Here is a 22183-nt window from a genome sequence, read left to right as displayed (position 1 = left end):
TTCTTCACCAAGAGAGGCGTTACTAAGTGAATATTTAGAAATAGAATCAGAATATAATTTTTGCATGAAATACTTTACAGATAGAACAAAAAGCAATGGCAATGTAGGCGCTGCAGTGACATCAAATCAAGTTGAAAAACAAATAAGTCTTCCAAGTCAGGCTACTGTCTTTACTGCAGAACTTCATGCCATTTCTCTAGCTCTTGAAGACATCCTGAAAAGAGGAAATATTCCATCTGTTATATTTAGCGACTCCTAGAGCTCCCATCGAGCTCTCGCATCTAGGTTACCATCTAGAAATAATCTACTGAAGAAAATAAAAATCAATACACAACATGTCAAAAGAGAGCATTAAATGTCACTTTCTGCCGGATTCCTAGTCATGTAGGAATTCGCGGGAATCAAACAGCAGATTTTATGGCAGCCCATACCAAAGATTTGGAGCTACATGATGTTGGCCTACATTGGCAAGATTATAAAACAACTTTAAGAATAGCAGTTGGGAAACACTGGCAGAAAGTGTGGGATCAAGAAAAACTTAACAAGCTTCATTGCATAAAACATATGTTACAAAAATGGCAGAGTTGTCGCCACAGACAAATATTTTACGAGGTTATTTTATGTCGCTTAAGAATTGGTCACACATGGCAGACACATAGCTACTTAATCAACAACAAACCACAACCAACATGCCGACACTCCAGTGAAAATTTAGGCGTGCTACACATTTTAATCACATGTCCTGGCTTAGAAAGATTGAGGGAAAGCTCTTATGATTTTTTACGAAAAAAGAATCCCTATCATCCCATGTTCTTATTGAGCGATGAAGCTAATGGTCCCATATGAAGATACTTTTAACTTTTTAAAAGCCACAGGAATCCTACACGTACTACAGCACATTGTATGTTATATATATTTACTCGGCCATTTACACCATTTTACAACATTTACACAAATAATCTAATACGAAAAACATTTGCTTGGCGCATATAGTCTGCAGGGCTGCTGCGCCACAAAAATTCCAAATCATCATCATCATCACTTTGCGTGAATTATGTGGAATGACACTCCTCCGTTTTCGATTTTGGTTATGTCATATTGGATGTGTGGGTAACGAAAAGGGAGCAGTTTGCGCGTCCCGTGTTGAAGACATATCTCTTGCGATGATTCACCGATCCCGTGCGACTGACCACCCATCGGCGTACGTGCATCGATTAGACATTGTCAAAGAAAACGATTGCAGTTCCGAGTGAAATACTCATTTTGCATGAATTAGGTCCAATGATTCTAGCTCTGTTGTCGACTTCGGTGATTTCGATCTGGATGTGTGGGTAAAGAAAAGGGAGTGGTTTACGCGTTCCGTGTTGAAGACAGATCCGTTGCGATGCAACACCGATCCCGCCCAACAGCCTATCCACACCGTACGTGCATCGATTTGACATTATCAAATATGATTGCAGTAACAAGTGAAATGCTCACTTTGTGTGAAGCAGCTGCGATGACACTGCCCCTGTTCTCCTTGTGGGTGATTTCATCGTGCATGTTTAGGTAGAGAAAAGGCAGCGGTTTGCGCGATCCGTGCTGAAGACATATCCCTGGGGATGATTCAACGTTCCGGCGTTACCGACCACCCATAGGTGTACGTGCATAGAATTGATATTATGAAAGAATATGAGTGCAATTGCGAGAGGAATACTCATTCTGAGTGAATTAGGTGAAATGACACTGCCTCTGTTGTCGACTTAGCTGATTTCAATGTGCATGTGTGGGTCACGAAAAAGCAGTGGTTTGCGCGTTCTGTGTTGGAGACACATTCCTTGCGATGCTGCACCGATCCGGCCTTACAGACGATCAAGAGGCGTACGTGCATTGATTTCACATTATCAAAGAATATGATTCCAGTAGCGAGTGAAATGCTCACTTTCCGTTAAGCAACTCCGATGACACTACCCCTGTAGTCCTTGTCGGTGATTTCAATGTGGATGTGTCGGTACCGAAAAGGGAGTGGTTTGCGCGTTCCGCGTTGAAGGCATATGCCTTGCGATGCCACACCGGTCCGGCGCAACCGACTACCTGCGGCATACGTGCATCGATTTGACATTGTCAATGAAAATGATTGCAATTGCGAGTGAAATGCTCACTTTGCGTGAATTACGTGGAACTACACTACCTGTGTTGTCGACTTCAGTGATATCAATCTGGATGTGTTGGTAACGAAGAGGGGGCGGTTTGCGCATTCCGTGTTGAAAATATATGCCTTACGATGATTTACTGATCTGGTGCTACCGTCCACCCGTCGGCGCATGTGCATCGATCTGACATTGTCAAACAATTTTATTGCAGTTGCGAGTGGGATTCTCACTTTGCGTGAATTAGGTGTCATGACACTACCTCTGTTATCGACTTCGGTGATTTCACATTGGATCTGTGGGTTACGAAAAGGGAGTGGTGTACCCGATCCGTCTTGAAGACATAACCCTTGCGATGATTTACCGATCCGGTGCTACCAACCACCCATCGGCGTACGTGCATCGATTTCACATTGTCAAAGAAAATGATTGCAGTTGCGAGTGACATACTCATTTTGCGTGAATAAGGTGGAATGACGCTACCTCTTTTGTCGACTTCGGTGATTTCAATCTGGATGCGTGGGTAACGAAGTCGCAGCGGTTTGCGCGTTCCGTGTTGAAGACATATCTCTTGCGATGCTACACCGATCCTGTGCCACTGTCCACCCATCGGCGTACGTGCATCGATATACATTGACGAAGAATATGATTGTGTGGCAACGAGTGACCACGTAGACCTGTAAGGTCTCGGGCTCTCGCAGGAGAGGAAGAACCAACACTCGATCTCTTAGCGTATCATCCTTTTTAAAAAAATGGAGGACGCTTAAGCTTCGCCTTCAAGAGTGGAACGCGACAGCGTTCCCGTCCTCCCCGCCAAGGGATGTAAGACAATGGGCTACGGCGCAGCGACTACACGCCCCGTATCGGACGCGGTGAGCGTCGAGCAATGCAGCGTTCGGCGCGGGAACGAAATGTGCGCCTGAGTAAGCGACGCACGCCTGAGCCTTAGAAACAGCTCGTTTGTAAGGCGACACCGCATTCACTAGAGGCGCTTTTGTACCACTTTGAAGCATCGAACTCGTGGCTGAGTGGTAGCGCCTCCGTCTCACACCATAGAGAAAGAAATTTCAACAAGAGCGGACACTCCCATAGAGCCCAGCGGCCGAATTGACTGTAGCCATAGAGTTTCTCACTATAGCACCTAGAGGGTAATCTGGCGCCACCGTCTGGGGGAGTTTCTTAAGGGGGCACCGTGCCGTCATGGGTATGACGGTATATGTGTCTGCGAGGCTCGTCTTGGCTAGTGTTGTAAGAGGCTTCGTCTAAAACGTGGATATGGCTACGCAAATAGCGCATTCTCAAAGTACAATTTTGATAAGATGTTTCCATTCATGCATATTACATCTTTACTCACCCACTATGCGTGACCAAGCGGATAAAAGCAAGAACAGACGACCAACTGTTTCAAAGCGAGCGCGAACTTTGTCGTCTCTCCTCCAACTTTAGCGGCCCGCTGATACTTTTTACGTAACATGTAGTCGTACACACCATAACAAGTTCTCGTAGTTAAACAAAACATGCTCTCGCGTAATAATAAAGCTAAAACAGCTTTTTACGTGCTGTTCTAGTACAAAATGAATCATTGTGACAGACGGAACGGTACTTGCCAAGCGCGTCTTCAAGCTGTCCTGTCTCTACTAGAACGATGCCAATCCGAATCCACAATATACCGGCATTCCCATGCATACCACAGCGCAGCAGCGCCAGATTTCCCTCTAGGTAATGTAGTGAGAAACTCTATGATTGTAGCACACCAAGCGGATGTTGTTGACTCCTTCCGGTTTCGGTTTTGGGCGCGCGCGTTTTGAACAACAGTTGGTACACGCCGCGCCGGCTGCGCTGCTCGGCATTCATTTTTTTTTTCGCTTCTGCTGAACCTCGCATGGCCTTGGCGTGGAATCGTCTCATTATTAAGTAGAAATTATTGCGATTGACCTTTACAAGACTGCACCGAATCTGTCAGGTGGAATTTCGCAAAGAAAACGAAAGACGTCTTCTGAAATGATGGAATGTTTATTTTGCTCTATATAAATGCTCGTTCCGGGCTTCTTCTGCATTCATCCAAAGTTGTGGCGCCAGGTAAGCAGCAGTCGTTGCCGTACGATGCTCCACCGGATGCCATCAGCTGAAAGAAAGTAAATTACAAGCATGTATCATTTTGGTATATTGACCTAACAGGAGTATTTTGTGTGCAACGTGCGTAAGTGGTGAATGAGTGGCATTACAGATAAATTCACTTTTGCGTACATTTCGCAGCAAAGACTCCTCCGAAGCAATGCCATAAAATCTGAACATGCGATTTTCAAGCACCCCTCCTTTCGCGGGCATTATTTCCTGCACTTTAAGTGCGAAAATACAAGGGTGACTGCGCGTTTCCAAAACAACTTGGCCTTAGTCGACACGATGCTACGCCAAGTACACACACAGGCTCAGCCAGACCATGTTACACGCTCGCAGAATGCCTTCTAATCGCACTCAAGTAAGACTCGTGGGTGCAAAGCCTGTTTTCAGTCGCTCGGAATACGTAAATGTCATAATCTTGAGCTCCTCCGTGTTGTCCTGCCGGCGCATGCAACACTCCCGTGTTATCACTATCGGCAATCGCTCGTCGCGTTTTCGAGAAGCGTGAGTACCGAAATAAGGTATATGTTGTTGCAGGGCTATAAAATGCGTCACAAACTTGTCCCACTAAAAGTCAGTACACGCAAAACTAACTCAGTATGGCCGGCTTGCTTTTTGCTAACACCTTCACAACTCCAGGCGCGGCGAGCAAGCCTCAAGATATTTCAAAATGTTACCACATAAATTACATTACTTTTTCGGGTCAGTGAATGCGTCATGAACTTCTACCAGTAAGATTCAGTACACGCGAAACTGCGGCACACAAACGAGCTGCTTTTCGCTGACTGCGTCAATAAGCCGGGCGCGGCAACCGTGCTTCTAAACTACCCCAAATATAACGGCGCTAGTTACAATAATGTTGGGGGCCACAGAATGCGCGAAACCTTGTCTGTCTTGGGCGCTACGACGTAGTACGCGCATGTACACGCGCAAATGCGTCACACGGCCGAGCCGGTTTTCGCTTACTGCGTCAATAAGCCTGGCGCGGCAAGCGTGCCCAATAACTACCGAAATAAGTTACAGTAATGTTGGGGCTCATAGAAAGCGTCGCAAATATCTCCCAGGACGAAGCGTTAACTCAAATTCACTGCGCCAGGATGGCGGAGCTGTTTTTCGCTAACTGCGCCACTCGAACTAAGCCTAAATGCGCTTAAAATGCGCCGCACACTGTCAAACACAATTTCTCACCTTGCCGTAGTCCAGTAGTGCAGTGGTGCCGTGTCGAAATGCAGACGATACGCAAGAAAAGCATAGAGAAGGCCGGGAGCCCCAAAACATGGGCTATATCCAAAACAGACGGGTCGCCGAGCACGCGAGCTTCGCACGTACGAAGGGCCTCGCTCACTCTTGCGGCTTGTCTGGCGCATTACGTATGCACGTGCGTCTGGCATGCCGCTAGCTTGTTGCTAGGCAACGCAGCAAAAAGTTGCAAAGTATAAGTTCATTTACACGCAAAACTTTTTCACTTTTAGTGGGAAGGAATAAAAAAAAATAAAACGTTGTCTGGAAGTTTATTTCACATTCTTTTTTTTCTGATGCTCGCGTCAACTAACGGATGTTGTTGAAACTAGGCGTGACGTGTTTCCTGTTGCCAGTTTTTGAAGAGTGTCCCCTCTTGTTGAATTTCTTTCTCTATGCTCACACTCCGGAGACCCTGGTTCGATTCCCACCCAGCCCATCTTGCAAGTTGTTTTTATTCATGAAGTTCCTGCTGGGATTCATCGCTCATGGCCAACGCCGCCGACAACGACGCCGATGAGACCGGCTTTTCTGCGACACGAGCTCCTTAACGCTGTCGCGTTGATAATCTCCTTCGGAACGCTAGCCCGTGCCGGAGCGTGCCAGCCGCTCGAGCCCGCTGTAGACGCGAGCGTCTACGTCATCTCTCGTGCGACGCCGATGCTGCTGCCGCTACAGAGGGCCCCCCCTAGAGAGGAGGAAAGTTCGACGAACGATGGAAAGTCCACGTGACGTGGCGTGTCTTGGCGTTGGTCTTGGGTGTCACGTGCGCAGGGGGCGGCGATGCATGCAGCAGGGTGGCGTCGCATATTGGTGGAGCTGATGGCGCGGTAGCTTCGATGTAAATGGGTTTGAGACGTTCCAGGGCAATTGTGTCTGATCGGCCGATGACATTCACAACAAACGTCGTCGGACGACGCTCTAGAACACAATATGGCCCGGAGTAGTGTGGTTGCAAAGGCTTCCGCACGGCACAGTTACGCACGAAAACTTGTGTAGCAGAGGTGAGTGCGGGGAAAACGTACGGGGACCTTGCTTTTTGTGAACGTGTAGGCACGGGACGTATCTGGCTGAAGAAGGCTTGCAGGTCAGCGACGTATTCGGCAGGTGATGGCATAGGCATTGTGGGAGTGGCAACAAAGAAATCGCACGGAAGGCGTAGGTGAGTGCCGTAAACTAGCTCAGCACAGGAGCAACCTAGGTCGCTCTTGAGTGCGGCTCTGATGCCAAGTAAGACGAGGGGCAAATGCAGGACACACTTCTCCGGCAATTCATGTGCCATAAGAGAGGCCTTGAGATGCCGGTGAAAACGTTCAACTAGTTCATTGGACTGCGGGTGGTAAGCAGTTGTGCGAAAACGTGTCGTTCCGAGTAGTTTGAGTAGCTCGTTGAAGAGTGCTGAGTCAAACTGTCGACCGCGATCTGTGATTATTGCGGATGGGCAGCCTAACTTTGCGATCTACGTAGACATGAAAGCTGCGGCAGCTGTGGGCGCGGAGATGTCAGATATAGGTGTAGCTTCTGGCCACCGTGTATAACGGTCGATGCATGTCAGTATGTAGCAGTAACCTTTCGAAGGTCTGAGAGGGCCGACGAGGTCCAGGTGTACGGTGTCAAAACGAGCCTCCGGTGGCAGAAAAGACATGGCAGGCGGAATGGGGTCACGCTCGATCTTAGAGCGTTGATACGACAAACAGCAGCGAACCCAATCGCGAACTTGCACGTTCAGCCGAGGCCAAACGAAACGACTGGAAAGAAGCTTCTGTGTCGCGCGTATGCCACGGTGCGACAAGTTGCGCACGGTTTCGAATAGACGTCTGCGAAGGGATGCCGGAATGTACGGTCTAGGTTTGTCGGTAGAAGTGTCGCAGACGACGGACGTACCATCTGGGGTCACAACGACGTCTTCCAATTTCAGAAACGTTGAAGAATTCCGGAGTGTACGAAGTTCAGTATCGTCACACTGTTGACTGGCGAGTAAGTCGGCCTCGATGATGAAAGGTTCTGATGGCAACATGCAAACGACATTGACATGACTCAGAACGTCGGCTGGAACGTTGTCGGTGCCCTTGATGTGGCGGAACGTTGTTGTAAACTCGGAGATGTAGGAAAGGTGTCGAATCTCGCGGGGCGAGTAACAGGACGCCGAACGATTCGTTGGGTGCACAAGGGGCTTGTGCCCAGTCAAGACAGTGAATGCACGGCCTTCGAGGAAATGGCGAAAATGCTTGATAGCCAGGTAAACAGCGAGTAATTCACGGCTGAACACGCTGTACTGGGACAGCGCAGGCTTCAGTTTCTTGGAGAAAAAAAATCGAGTGGATGCCACGCATTGTCGATGAGTTGCTGCAGAACGGCACCAATGACGGTTTATGAAGCGTCGGTCATGATGGCAGTGGGTGCGTCTGTCTTTGGGTGTCTAAGCAGCGTGGCGTCGGCGAGGGCGGACTTGACTCTTGTGAAAGCGTCGGTGGCCTCTTCAGTCCACTGAAGCACTTGTTTGCGTTTGTTTACCAGGAGAGCGTCTAGCGGAGCCATAAGTCGTGCGCACTCGGGAATGAATCGGCGGTAGAAATTGACGAAGCCGAGAAATTGGTGAAGCTTGGTGAGTGCGGTCGGTCGGGGAAGGTTTTCGATGACGCGGATCTTGGACGGCAGAGGTCGATTGCCGTTAGCGTCGACGAAATGACCAAGGAATTCGAGTTCGGGTTGACCGAATTCACTCTTGGCGGCGCTGATGACAATTCCTTTACTGGGAAGGCGTGAAAACAGCAACCGCAAGTGGTGAAGATGTTCTTCTGTCGAAGAGCTTGCGACGAGAAGGTCATCAATGTATGCAAACACGAAAGGCAAACCTCGGATGACGGAATCGATGAAACGTTGAGAGGATTGGCCCGTGTTTCGTAAACCGAAAGGCATGTGGAGAAATTCGAAAAGACCGAAGGGTGTGGTGATGGCGTTCTTGGGAATGTCTTCTTCAGCGATCGGTAGTTGATGGTAGGCGCAAACTAGATCGATCTTAGAAAAGATCGTCGCACCATGCAACGCTACCGTGAAGTCCTGAATGTTCGGTAGAGGGTAGCGATCAGGAACTGTGACGTTGTTTAGTGCCCGGTAATCACGGCATGGGCGCCTGTCTCCCGTCTTCTTAGGCACCATGTGAAGTGGTGATGCCCAGTTACTGGAGGAAGGGCGGATGATGCCTAGTTGCAGCATGTGTTCGAACTCCGCGCGAGCGATCTTGAGTTTTTCCGGGGTCAAACGCGGAGTCGGAAATAGACCGGTGGGCCATAGGTGACGATGCGATGGCACACGTCATCTTGTACCGGTTGCGTCCAGTCAGGCAGGCGCCTCAAAGTGGAAAACTCGCGTAGGACAGCGGCGAAAGGTTCGTCCAACATGGCAGAAATGGGCGCTATGGGCGATGTTCCTGATGATGGGACGCCAGGAATGGATAGCTGGGTCACGGAGTCGATGAGACGGCGTCGTTGGATGTCCACAAGGAGTCCGTAGTTATGCAAGAAGTCTGCTCCAATGACTGCATGACGGACGTCTGCAACCAGGAAAATCCAGCGGAACGCTCGTCGAAGGCCAAGGTTTAGAATGACGGAGCGTGACGAGAAAACTGGAATCCTGGTGCCGTTGACGGCTTGCAAAAACGAGACAGGTGTCGCTTTTCGGTCGGAGTGCTTTGCGGGAAGAATGCTGACGTCAGCACCTATGTCGACTAAGAATCGTCGTCCCGTAACTCGGTCCGTCACGTAGAAAAGGCTACTTGTGTGTTGGGCCGGACCACTCGTCGCCGTTAGAAGTCGGCCGGCCTGTTTCCCCGCCAAGGGCAGGGAGGCCGACAGTGACGAGCGCCGTTTCCAAAACGGCGGTGGTAGTAGCAAACGCCAGGCGTTGTAGTTGAGGTTTCATTGCGGGTGCTCATGCGTCTTGGTCTGCTGGAACTACGGCTGCGTGGGCGACGAGATGTGCGACGATGTTCCGCTCCACAGATGATGCGTTCTAGGCGCTCACACAAGGCTTCGAGCGGAGATTGCACTGCGGAAGAGCAGGGAAGAGTTTGCAGCGTGGTTGTATTGTCACCCGGAGACGGTGACGTGGCTGCGATGGTTGGGGTGGCAACTTCCATGACTTTGACTTTGTCGGCCAAAACGGCAAATCCGGTAAGGTCCATAGTAGAGGCTGTCGCCAGGACCATCTGCACGTTAGCCGGGAGTCGTTGCAAAAACAATTCGCGCAAAATCGTGTCGTCGATGGATCTCGCGTTGTTTCCGAGCAGCTGGCTCATTCTGCGAAGAAGTAGACTAGGGCGTCGGTCGCCGAGTTCTTCAGCGGACAGAAGCTGCTGGGTGCGAGAACGTTGCGAAGCTGCTGTGCGCTGTAGCACTGCTGCATTAAGATCGTCATAGGCGGCGGCAGACAATGGGGAGTTCAACAAATCTGCTACCTCGTCAATGGCGGCGGGCGAGAGCACTGCGACCACGTAATGGAACTTCGAGGCTCGAGAGCGGATACCAGCGACTTGAAATTGCGCTTCGGCCTCAAGAAACCGTTTTTTTTTACTTATTTATACAAGTACCTGCAGCGCCACAAGGGCATTATTGCCGGGTGGGACAAATTGAAGAAAAGTGAACATGTGACAAAAACTTGATACAGCAGAGCACAGGTGGTAAAAGTAACAAAATACGTAACATAGATGAGTTATCTCGACGGCAAAACGGTCTTGTGAAATGCGGTGCAAATTTGCAAGACAGAAATGGAAAGGGTACACTATCGCATGAAGTGCAATGCCAGCCAAATGATATAAAGAAAACGGGATAATATACTACGACAGACTGCGTGAAAATAAAGACAAACTCTGAACACGTTTTACATTCACCAATGCTCCTGGGAAGCCTATTCCAGTGTGCGGAAACATGCGGAAAAAATGAATTACGGTAGACATCAGTACGACAGCGCATTTCAAGGACTTTCTGCTCGTGATCACATCGTTTAGAGATGAAGTGGGGAGGGAAAATGTACAAGTTCTTGTTTATTCCTGTGAGATCAAAGTAGATTCAGAAAAAAAGTTCTAATTTTGCAGTTAATCGGCGGTGTGCTAGTGTTTTCCAACCAAGGTCCTCTTTAAGCAATGTAATACTGCTACGGAAATTATAATTACCAGAAACAAATCTTGCAGCGCGGTTTTGGACGCGTTCGAGCTTTTCTATAAGTTTAGAGCTTTGACGGTCCCATACCTGGCAAGCGTATTCGAGTACCGGACGAACATTTGTTATGTAAAGCTGTTCTTTTACTTTCTGGGGGGCGTTATAAAAATTACGTCTAACAAGGTTTAGTATACGAGATGATTTTAAGGTTAAGTATTCAATATGTCTGTTCCATGTTAAATTTTCTGAAAAACAGACCCCGAGGTATTTGTAGTGTTCGACCTTTTCAAGAAGTAGTCCGTCCAATTGATACACTGATCTCACAGGAAAGCGTTTACGGGTGAATGACACAAGTTGGCATTTAGCATTGTTCAAAGACATGCTCCACCCAATGCACCAAGCATGAATTTCGTTTAGATCATTCTGCAAACTACTGACATCACAAACATTTTCTACATTCTTGTATATGGCACAATCATCAGCATATAACCTCACTTTGCATTCCAGATTGTGCACAATGTCATTTATAAAGACTAAAAATAACAAAAGCCCCAAAACAGACCCTTGGGGCACGCCAGAGGTCACGGTGACAGGTGTTGATTTAGTGCCGTTTATTAAAACATGCTGTGTTCGTCCAGACAGGTAATTTCCAATCCAATGTACTATTGCAGGGTGTATATCGAGACAAGATAATTTATGTAAAAGCAATGCATGAGAAACGGTGTCGAAAGCTTTCCGGAAATCTAAAATATACAGTCTACCTGAAATCCAAGGTCAAAAGAGTAAAAGAGATCGTGAGCGAACTCTACCAGTTGAGTCGTACATGAGAAGCCGGGCCTAAATCCATGTTGAATATCCGAAAAAAATTATTGCTTTGAAGGTGTTTCATCACAGCACTGTATATGATGTGTTCTATTGTTCTGCAACATACACATGTTAGAGGAATAGGCCTGTAGTTTTCTAGTATATTTTTGGGACCGTTTTTATGTATGGGAACGACGTGGGCTACCTTCCACTCTGCAGGTAATGAAATGGTATTTAATGATTTATTAAAAAGAGCGACTAAAAAATGCGCAATTTCTTGAGAGCAGGATTTCAATACCTGCGACGGAATACCATCGGGACCGCCAGCTGATTTGTTGTTCAGATTGGAAATAAGTTTCAGAACACCGTTATATGTGACAGTGACCATGGGCATATTCTCATAGACTATTTCTTGTATTTCAGGCGGTTCACCAGTGTATGTCTCAGAAAAAACACTTTTAAAATAGGAATTCAGACAGCAAGCCTTCTCATAATCATCAAGCACTGTTTTCTCGCCAACTGATAAAATGGGGACAGTTGTGTCCACTTTACCATTTATTTTAACAAATTTCCAATATTCATTAGGATTATCCCTTAACTTTGCGTCAAGCGATGAAATATAACTTTGTTTATTCACCTTTATTTCTTGCTTAATATTGTAGTTCACATGACGCATTTCATGGAAAACAGATTGATTGTGAGTCTTCAAATACGAAGCATCCAGGCGGCGTTTTTTGTTAATTAGCGAGCGAATTTTCTTATCTACCCACGGTTTATCTTTCCGGCGTCTAGTTGTCAAAAGTTTGGAAGGTATGTATTGTTCAATTAAAGCCTTTAATTTATCTCTCAAAAGAATCCAAGCTTCATCTATGTCCACTGTCTGGCTGACCTCATAAAAAAATAGGGAAGAAATTTGAAAGCTCTCGTGATAAAGAGACGTAATCCCCTCGGTCGTAGAAAAAAACCTTTCTAGGATATTTATGGGTTGGTCTAACTGAAGCGGCACTAGACGTGGCAACAACGCAATCGTGATCACTGATACCAGGGATGACAGCTACATTTTGGATCAGCGACTCAGAGCTAGCAAAAAACAAATCTAAAGTGCTGGCAGAAAAATGGTCTCTTCGCGTGCATTCGGAGACGAATTGGGTTAGGTCATCAGTTATAATGAACTCTGAAAAGGCAAGAGATAGGGCAGTCGAGTCTGAGAACACAGGTTTGCCATCTTCCCAGTCAACAGCAGGCATGTTAAAGTCGCCCCCAAGTATATACTCAGTATTTACGGTACTTAAAAAGTTTGATAGCTCGGTAAATGATTCCGGATTACAAGAACTAGGAGACCGGTAAAAAGACCCAACAGCAAGGTAATTGCCATTGCTCATTCTAACCCTGCACCATATGGATTCAGAGTGATTGAAAGAAGTAGGGAGTTCAGTACTGTGAAGGCACTCATTAATGAGAAGAAAAACGCCGCCACCATGTGTGTTTCTGTCACACCGGTAAACATCATAACCTCACGGAAATACCTCGTTATTGGCGATGGATTCATGAAGCCAGGATGCAGTGCCGATCACTATGTGTGGTTGAACAGCGTAAAGTGAAGCTGCAAACTCATCGGCCTTATTTTTCAAGCTTCGGCAGTTAACTAACAGAAGATTAAGTGTAAGATAACAAGAAGTGTAATGTTCCGCGCCAGTATGCAAGGTTTTAGGTTCTGCACGATGCTTGACCTTTAGCTATCTTATTTCGGTGACCACCTTTTTTCCGCTATCATAGCCAAAGATTTTGTTGCCCATGTGCAGTTTATCGAAACGTACTTTAAATGAGAGGTTTGTGGCTAAAGCATATTCAACCAGTTTTGATCGTGCATATCTGATAGCAGGACTGAAATCCTCTCGAATTGCGTATTCCTTATCTTTCAGCCTGGATCCGCACGACAAAAGTTGTTCCTTAACTTTAAATCTACAGAAATTAACAATAATTGGCCAGTTCTTTCCCTCGCGAAACTTTCCCAGCCTATGAGCACGTTCAATATCTTCCGCTGTAATAGTCTGTTCGAGCTCAGTTTGAAAAAACGCGATGGCTTTTTTCTCAGAGTCTCTCCAACTTTCATTTTCGCAATCACATAGGCCAAAAACTATCAAGTTATTTCTGCGCGACCTGTTGTTTGTATCCTCAAGGGACGTTTTAATTTCGACCATTTTTCACAGATTTTCTGAGGACTCTTCTTTGGCTGAAAGTAGGTCACTTTGAAGAACAGCGACTGTGTTCTGTAGTTCTTGTAGCGAAAGAGCGAGAGCAGACTGTTCCTTCTTGACAACTTCTAGCTCGGTGAAAAAACGAGTTTGCCCTTGCTCAAGCCGGCGGACAATAGCATAAATGCCTTCAATACTAGCACTTCCTTCAGCACCACTAGCATCTGTACCAGGGCCAGGGTTTAGTTCGACATCCCCGGAGAGAAGTAAATGTAATCCAGAGAAAGCACGGTAGGTAAAATCACGTAAACTGATACATTTTCTCACGTACTCCAATAGGCTGTCGTGGCACGACACCGCAATTACACATCGGTCAGAACACCGGTAACAAGATGCAGGGGTTCGGTAACTAACCTGTGCAAAAAGACGAGGTAAGCTCATGTCGACAGCGATGTCACGCCCCGGCAGTAGTCCGTCGAAGTGCAGCTTAAGTGGTGCCTCCACCCCTCTTGTATCAGTTGACATATGCGGTTGCCAGGCCAGATGAGTGAATGTATCCAAAGTGGGCGGCTGCTCGTTGATATCCGGGAAAGGCGATGATTGTGCGGCGAAGCACGCGTCCGTTTTCCACGTAGAAACTGTAGGCGGTGGCAGGTTCCCAGTCACATCGAAGAAACCACCGCCGGGCCACGGAATCAGTAGGGCTCCGAAAAGCACCTGTGCAAAAAGACGAGGTAAGCTTATGTCGACAGCGATGTCGCGCCGATGGCGAATGATGAATAATACCCAGTACTGTGGGAGGCGGACAGCGATGGCGGAACAGGAGGGCTCACCGCGTTCCTCGGAAGGGTTCTGGCCTTGAGCTCTCATAGCGTTGGTTTGGTCCATGGTCGTCTCTACCACAGGAGCGTATGGCAGTATCACGCCCGGAGTCACCGAACTAAGGCGACCAGCGACCACGTAGACCGGTAAAGTTTCGGCCTGTCGCAGGAGAGGATGAACCGACACTCGATCTCTTAGCGTAGCATTCTTTTTATTTATCTCCTTCGGAACGCTAGCCCGTGCCGGAGCGTGCCAGCCGCTCGAGCCTCGTGTAGACGCGAGCGTCTACTTCATCTCTCATGCGACGCCGATGCTGCTGCCGGTAAAATTGCAGTGGCGAGAGAAATACTCATTTGCCTGAATTAAGTGGAATGACACTACCTCTGTTGTCGACTTCGGTGATTTAAATCTGGATGTGTGGGTAACGACAGGGAAGCGGTATGCGCGTTTCGTGTTGAAGATATATCGCTTCCGGTGCTACACCGATCCGGCCCAACAGACTATCCAGAGGAGTACGTGCATAGATTTCAAATTATCAAAGAATATGATTCCTATGGCAAGTTAAATACTCACTTTCCATGAAGCAACTCCGATGACACTACCCCTGTTGTTCTTGTCGGCGATTTCAATGTGGATCTGTCGGTACCGAAAAGGGAGCGGCTTACGCGATCCGCGTGAAAGACATATCCCTTAGGATGCTACACTGATCCGGTGTTACCGACCAGCCATCGGTGTACGTGCATCGATTTGACATTGTCAAAAAAATGGTTGCAGTTGAGAATGAAATACTCATTTCTCGTGAAATAGGGGCAATAACACTAAATCTGCTGTCGACTTCGGTGACTTCAATATGGATGTGTGGGCAACGAAAACGGAGTGGTTTGCGCGTTCCGTGTTGGAGAGATATCCCTTGCGATGCTACACCAATCCGGCGCCACTGTCCACCCATCGGCGTACGTGCATCGATTTGACATTGTAAATGAAAATGATTGCAGTTGCGAGTGAAATGCTCATTTTGTGTTGAATTACGTGGAATGACACTACCTCTGTTGTCGATTTCGGTGATTTCATTGTGGATGTGTCGGTACCGAAAAGGGAGCGGTTTGCGCGTTCCGCATTGAACACGTGTCCCTTGCGATGCTACACCGATCCGGCGCCACCTACGACCCAGCAGCGTACGTGCATCGATTTGACAATGTTAAATAAAATGATTGCAGTTGCGATCATTTTGCGTGAATTAGGTGCAATTACACTACCTATGTTGTCGACTTCGGTGATTTCAATGTGGATGTGTGGATAACGAAACAGGAGCGGTTTTTGCGTTCCATGTCGGAGAAAAATCCCTTGCGATGCCACACCGATCCGGCCCAACAGCGATCCCAACACCAATCGGCCCAACCCCGATCCTACCCAAATGCGTACGTGCATCGATTTGACATTATTAAAGAATATGATTGCAGTTGCGCGCGAAATGCTCACTTTGCGTGAATTACGGGGAATGACACTTCCTCTTTTGTCGATTTCGATGATTTCATTGTGGATGTGTGGGTAACAACAAGGGAGTCGTTTGGGCGATCCGTGTTGAAGACATATCCCTTGCGATGGTATACCGATCCGGTGTTACCGACGACCCATCGGTGTACGTGCATAGAATTGACATTATCAAAGAATATTGTTGCAGGTGAGAGTGAAATACTCATTTTGCATGAATTAGGTGGAATGACACTACCTCTGTTGTCGACTACGGTGATTTTAATGTGCATGTGTGGGTAAAGACAAGAGAGCGGTTTGCGCGTTCCGTGTTGGAGACATATTTCTTGCGATGCAACACCGATCCGGTGCCACTGTCCACCATAGGCGTACGTGCATCGATTTGACATTGTTAATGAACACGATTGCACGTGCGAGTGAAAGGCTCACTTTGCATGAATTAGGTGCAATGACACTACCTCTGTTGTAGATTTAGGTGATTTCAATGTGGATGTGTGGGTAAGGAAAAGGGAGCGGTTTGCGCGTTCCGTATTGGAGACATATAACTTACGCTGCTACACCGATCCGGTGCCACCCATTACCCAGCGGCGCACGTGCTTCGATTTCACATTGTGAAAGTGGACATGGCGGCACGGCCGTGACAATGTCATCAAACGTACCTCTACCTGTGCAGGTTCTCGCTGGCTGCTTGCTCTTCGTTTCTGGCGGATCGGCATCGTTCCCTGCTGAAGGATGCTGCCTGCACCTTGACGGAATCAACGCTGCGCAATGGCCCCATGGATACAGCTCGTTCTGCGCATCTTCATCCGGCTTCGACATTTTCCGCCTCCCACACGTGCATAAGGACTACGGCGCACTATTATCGGGCACGCTGACGTCACCACACCATCACGGCACAGCAAGACCAGTGCATATAAAAGGCGCTCCTGCAAGCTCCTGCTTCAGTGGACATGGCGGCACGGCCGTGACAATGTCATCAAATGTACCTCCACCTGTGCAGGTTTTCGCTGGCTGCTTGCTCTTCGTTTCTGGCGGATCGGCATCGTTCCATGCTGAAGGTTGCTGCCTGCACCTTGACGGAATCAACGCTGCGCAATGGCCCCATGGATACAGCTCGTTCTGCGCACCTTCATCCGGCTTCGACCTTCTCCGCCTCGCACACATGGATAAGGAATACGGCGCACTATCTTCGGGCACGCTAACGTCACCACACCATCACGGTACAGCAAGACCAGTACATATAAAAGGCACTCGTGCAAGCTCCTGCTTCAGCGGACACGGCGGCACAGCCGTAACAAAGTCACGAAACGTACCTCTACCTGTGCAGATTCGTGATGAAAAGTATGGCTTCCGTAGTGATAACCCTTGTATACTAGTGCTGCCGTGTCCGCACGGGTTTTTCAATTATTGTGTGACTGTTTTTTGATTTCACTTCTTTTACTCAAGCTGGCTGGGACATTGAATCCAATCCCAGCCCTGTTACTGAAAAAATGTTTACTGAAATAATCAGCACACAGAAAGAAATATTGTCCAAAATATCGGAAATTCAGCAAAACCAAACATCGTCTGAGTCACGCATTCTTGACATACAAGCCAGGCTTCAGGCTTTTGAAAACAAACTGCAGAGCCTTGACGGAACGGACAAAAGGCTTGACGACTTAGAAACTGCTTAGGAACGTGAAGGTCACGGCTTGACAATGAATAGTATCTCCAGGCAGCTTGACGATTTAGAAAACCAATCTCGTCGCAACAACCTCATAATTCGAGGTGTAAAAGTGGACGGGCGCGAATCTAAAGAGATCTTGCTGATGAAGGTAAATGACAATATATTTGGAGAAAAACTCTTACACAAACTTAACTCTATCGAAAGAATTCATAGACTAGGAAAGAAAACACCAGGCAAGCACCGTCCTGTTATTTTGAAGCTAAATAATTTTAGAGATAAGATGAACATTATGGAGAACTGCCACAAGCTCAAAGGTAGTCAAACAAGCATATCAGATGACTATTCTAAAAGAGTTGCTGATATCCGCAAAAAGCCGTGGAATTCGTCAGATGTGGAGAGGAGCAATGGCCTGAAAGTTAAATTACTTTTCGATAAGACTAAAATTGGCGACGACCTTTACATTTGGGATGAAGTAACCGCTCAGAGAGTGAAGTGTCATACCCCTGCAGAAAACGATCAAGTGTGACTCAATAATTCTCCCAAAGCAGGCTTTAAGGCGATAAATATCAATGCCAGAAGCATTGTAAACAAAGCAACCGCCATTGAAAGCATTATCTTGGAACATGAACCACATATACTAGAAATAACTGAAACTTGGCTTCATCAGGAAGTATCGGTCGAGGAAGTCACGCCACCAAATTATTTAGTAGTAAGTAGAGATCAGATAGAAAGAGAGGGTGGAGTGGCAATAATGGTCAAAAGCGGTATAGTATTTTCTGTTTTAGATGGTCAAAGGAACATTGAATCAGTATGGAGAAAAGTTAGGTTAAATAACCGCTTGGTGACAGTACGTGGTGTGTACAGAGCCCCAAACTCCCCCGTAGACATGCTTGTTAGCTTAAGGAATTTCATGGACAGGAATTTAAAACAGGACGACTCAATCCTACTTTTAGGTGATTTTAACTTGCCCGGAATTGACTGAAATACACTCTCGTTTAGTGCAACGGATATGCCTAACTCTGGAGAACTAATTGAGCTTGCATTTTGTTATAACCTAACTCAAGTTGTAGAAGGTTACACCAGAGTATGCGAAACAACATCATCACTTCTAGACCTAGTCTTTATATCTTCAGAACTGCTACCACATCTTTGTTATTGCGAACCCTGCGAAGGTATATCTGATCCCAAAATTGCAATAATGGTTTTAGATATGGTGCCAGATCGTTCACATAGTAAACGTAAGACATTTCTAAACTTTGCAGCCGCTGACGACGTTGGTGTGTTGGAATACCTCCAGGGTTCATTTGATGATTTTATGCATCTTGCCGATGATGGTGCTACCGTAGACAAATTATGGGCCTATTTTTCAAACATGGTAGAACATTGTATTACGCACTTTATTCCCAAGCTTTCAAAATGTACAAGGAAGAAGAATCTCTGCATAACAAAAGAAATCATACACATGAAGCGGAAATTAAAAAGAAGGGCAAACAGGATTAATTTTGTTCCTGGCGATAGCAGTGCCATTAGCCAAATGAGTAAGCAACTCATGCATCTTGTCAAGGTGGCTAAGGACAAGTTCTACAGTGTAACACTAAAAAAAATTTTAATAGAGGCACCTACCAAATTTTGGCGCTATGTTATTCCTTCAAAGCCTCGAAAAAGTGGACACAAAAATAATGCAGAAAGAGCTGAAAACCTTCACTCGTTTTTATGCGAAGCATATTACTAGAGCTCAACCCAGCTCCTCAGGCGCGGCGGTGTCGCCTTCGATACCACGTGACACCGTGACGTCAGGACAGAGGAGAAACGGGGCTCCAACTCGCGCCGTCGCTCGCGGCGTCGCGGCGGTGTATAAGCAGCTGCGAAGGTTGCGGCGTGCTACAGAGACTGTTTCTAGGTGGCTTTGCTACGGCGCAGCGACTACGCGCCCCGCATCGGACGCGGTGAGCGGCGAGCAACGCAGCGTTCGGCGCGACAACGAAATGTGCGCCTGAGCAAGCGCCGCACGCCTGAGCCGACGCCGACGACACCGGCTTTTCTGCGACACGAGCTCCTTAACGCTGTCGCGTTAAAATAAAGGCTAGTATGCTTCGCATCCTGGGCTTAACCTTAGCTAAGCCACAGCCAGTTTTCTTCATCCGTCTTCACTTCTGACGACGGCTTGTCACCAAAAGTAGCAGACGCGCCTGGCTGCCCTCCAGTTCAAGACTTAGAAGTCACAGAGCAAGCAGTGCTTAACTTGCGGCTTCAATTGTCTGTAAAGAAAAGCCCAGGCTCTGATGGAATCCCCAATGAATTCCTGCTCAGATATGCGGAGTGGGTTGCCAAGTACCTCACAAAACTGTTTCAAATATCCATTACCTCGAGTTCTTTCCCGTCCGCTTGGAAATATGCCAAAGTTATTTCGGTCCATAAGAGTGTTTCTTCAACCGTTGCCAATAATTTCCGACCAATTTCTCTCCTTTGCACATGTTCTAAGTTGCTTGAGCATATTGTATCTAAACACCTTATGGAATATCTTGAAAATAATAACATACTTCATCCTTCTCAACATGGGTTCCGAAAAGGCCTTTCTACAATTACCTAGCTCATAGAAACCGTTCACGATCTTTCCGAGGGACTAAACAGCCGTGGCCAAACTGACATATTATTCTTGGACTTTTCAAAAGCATTCGATAAGGTATCCCATCCAAAGTTGCTGCTAAAGATTAAGGCTATATTCAGGAACTCCAAAATAACACACTGGGTTTCTTCCTACCTCACCTCCCGTGAACAGTTTGTACACCTCGAAGGTTTTCAATCGTCTTCTTCCCCTGTGGTTTCAGGTGTTCCACAGGGAAGTGTCTTGGACGCCCTTTTATTTTTAGTTTTCAAGAATGACCTCCCAAAAGCCATCACGGTCCCAATCAGACTTTTCGCTGATGACTGTGTCGTATACAAAACAATTAGTACCCTAACTGATCAAGAAGAACTGAACGCTAATCTGCATGCAATAGAACATTGGTGCGCTAAATGGCAGATGGTGCTTAACTCTGACAAATCTGTTACTAGAAAGAAAAATATAATGACATACCCTTACTCCATTGCATGTAGACCAGTAAATAGAGTCCATCCGCATAAGTATCTCGGCTTAACCTTCACTTCTGACCTATACTGGAACACACACTTAGATAATGTATGCTCAAAGGCACGCAAAGCAATTTGGGCACTAAGACGCAAAATCTGTAATAAAACTCCCGATGTAAAAACACTCACTTATAACACCCTTTTAAAACCTGTAATTGAATATGACAAAATTGTTGGGATCCTTACACTGCGTCTGACAAACTAAAAATTGAGAAAGTTCAGAAACTTGCTTCCCGTTTTATTTTCAATAAATATCGGGGAACTGAATCACCAACCGCATTATGTGAATTAACAAACCTTAAAAGTTTAGAATACTGCACTAAGGTAGATAGGCTGAAGTTCATTTACCTTTTAATTCATGGTCACTTGAATATCAACAAATCACTATATATTACATTACACACTAATGAGACATCCAGACATCGCCATTCCATGTTCATTCCTGTGCCGCGTTCTCATAACGATTGTTTTAAGTATAGTTTTTCTCCTCGTGTTATTAAAGAATGAAACATTCTGCCTGATTCCTTCGTAAATATTAACTCCCTCAACGCCTTGCTAGAATGCTTGAAATCTTAACTGAACCGTAGTACACCAATGTAATAGCTGTGCCTCAGCACTTGCATGCGTTTTCTTATCTACTGTTTGATTTTTCCTTTGTCTTTTGTGTTAATATCGTAGTTGTGATATGTACCTTGTTTAGAATGGGAATTTAATAGATTTTCCACTCCTGTAATGGCCTGCGAAAGGCTGACAGTATCAGTAAATGAATGGAATGAATGAATGAATATGCTTGCAGTTGCGAGAGAAATAATCATTTTGCGTGAATTAGGTAGAATGACACTACTTCTGTTGTCGACTTCGGTGATTTCAATCTGGATGTGTGGGTTACGAAAAGGGAGCGGTTTGCATGTTCCGTGTTGGAGACATATCCCTTGCGATGCAACACCCATCCGGCGAAACTTACCACCCAGCGGCGTACGTGCATCGATTTGACAATGTCTGTGAAAATGATTGCAGTTGCGAGTGAAATGCTCACTTTGCGTGAATTAGGTGGAATGACACTTATCTGTTGTCGACTTCGGGGATTTCATTCTGGATGTGTGGGTAACGACAAGGGAGCGGTTTGCACGTTCCGTGTTGGAGACATATCCCTTGCGATGTAACACCCATCCGGTGCAACCTACCACACAGCGGCGTACGTGCATCGATTTTACAATGTCTGTGAAAATGATTGCAGTTGCGAGTGAAGTGCTCACTTTGCGTGAATTAGGTGGAATGACACTTATCTGTTGTCGACTTCGGGGATTTCATTCTGGATGTGTGGGTAACGACAAGGGAGCGGTTTGCTCGTTCAGTGTTGGAGACATATCCCTTGCGATGTAACACCCATCCGGTGCAACCAACCACACAGCGGCGTACGTGCATCGATTT

The 22183-nt window shown here is 46.7% G+C and overlaps 1 protein-coding gene and 1 long non-coding RNA gene across 7 annotated transcripts in view; one reads left to right on the top strand and one right to left on the bottom strand.

The window, feature by feature from the left end:
* The window catches only part of LOC139054900 (uncharacterized), a 53709-nt gene extending 39188 nt beyond the window's left edge, over positions 1-14521 (bottom strand). The window contains exons 1-2 of the long non-coding RNA XR_011511606.1: positions 14431-14521; positions 14059-14361 (exon numbers count right to left, since the gene is read on the bottom strand). This is a non-coding gene — a long non-coding RNA (uncharacterized lncRNA). The remainder of the gene's footprint in view (positions 1-14058; positions 14362-14430) is intronic.
* LOC135912444 (uncharacterized) overlaps positions 1-22183 on the top strand; it is an 861485-nt gene that overhangs the window by 531470 nt on the left and 307832 nt on the right. The window contains exon 6 of one of the 6 annotated variants that reach the window (XM_070532625.1): positions 16631-17517. The exons of the other annotated variants lie outside the window; for them this stretch is intronic. Within the exon in view, the coding sequence (XP_070388726.1) occupies positions 16631-16686 (56 nt within the window). The 3' untranslated portion in view covers positions 16687-17517. Of the gene's footprint in view, positions 1-16630; positions 17518-22183 lie in introns of those variants that run through there. 6 annotated transcript variants of the gene reach the window in all.

The sequence above is a fragment of the Dermacentor albipictus genome, chromosome 1 (genome assembly GCF_038994185.2).
Source record: "Dermacentor albipictus isolate Rhodes 1998 colony chromosome 1, USDA_Dalb.pri_finalv2, whole genome shotgun sequence".
In the NCBI taxonomy this organism is placed as follows: Eukaryota; Metazoa; Arthropoda; class Arachnida; order Ixodida; family Ixodidae; genus Dermacentor; species Dermacentor albipictus.
The sequence above is the reverse complement of the archived record's forward strand: the minus strand, read 5'-3'. Positions and strand labels throughout refer to the sequence as shown.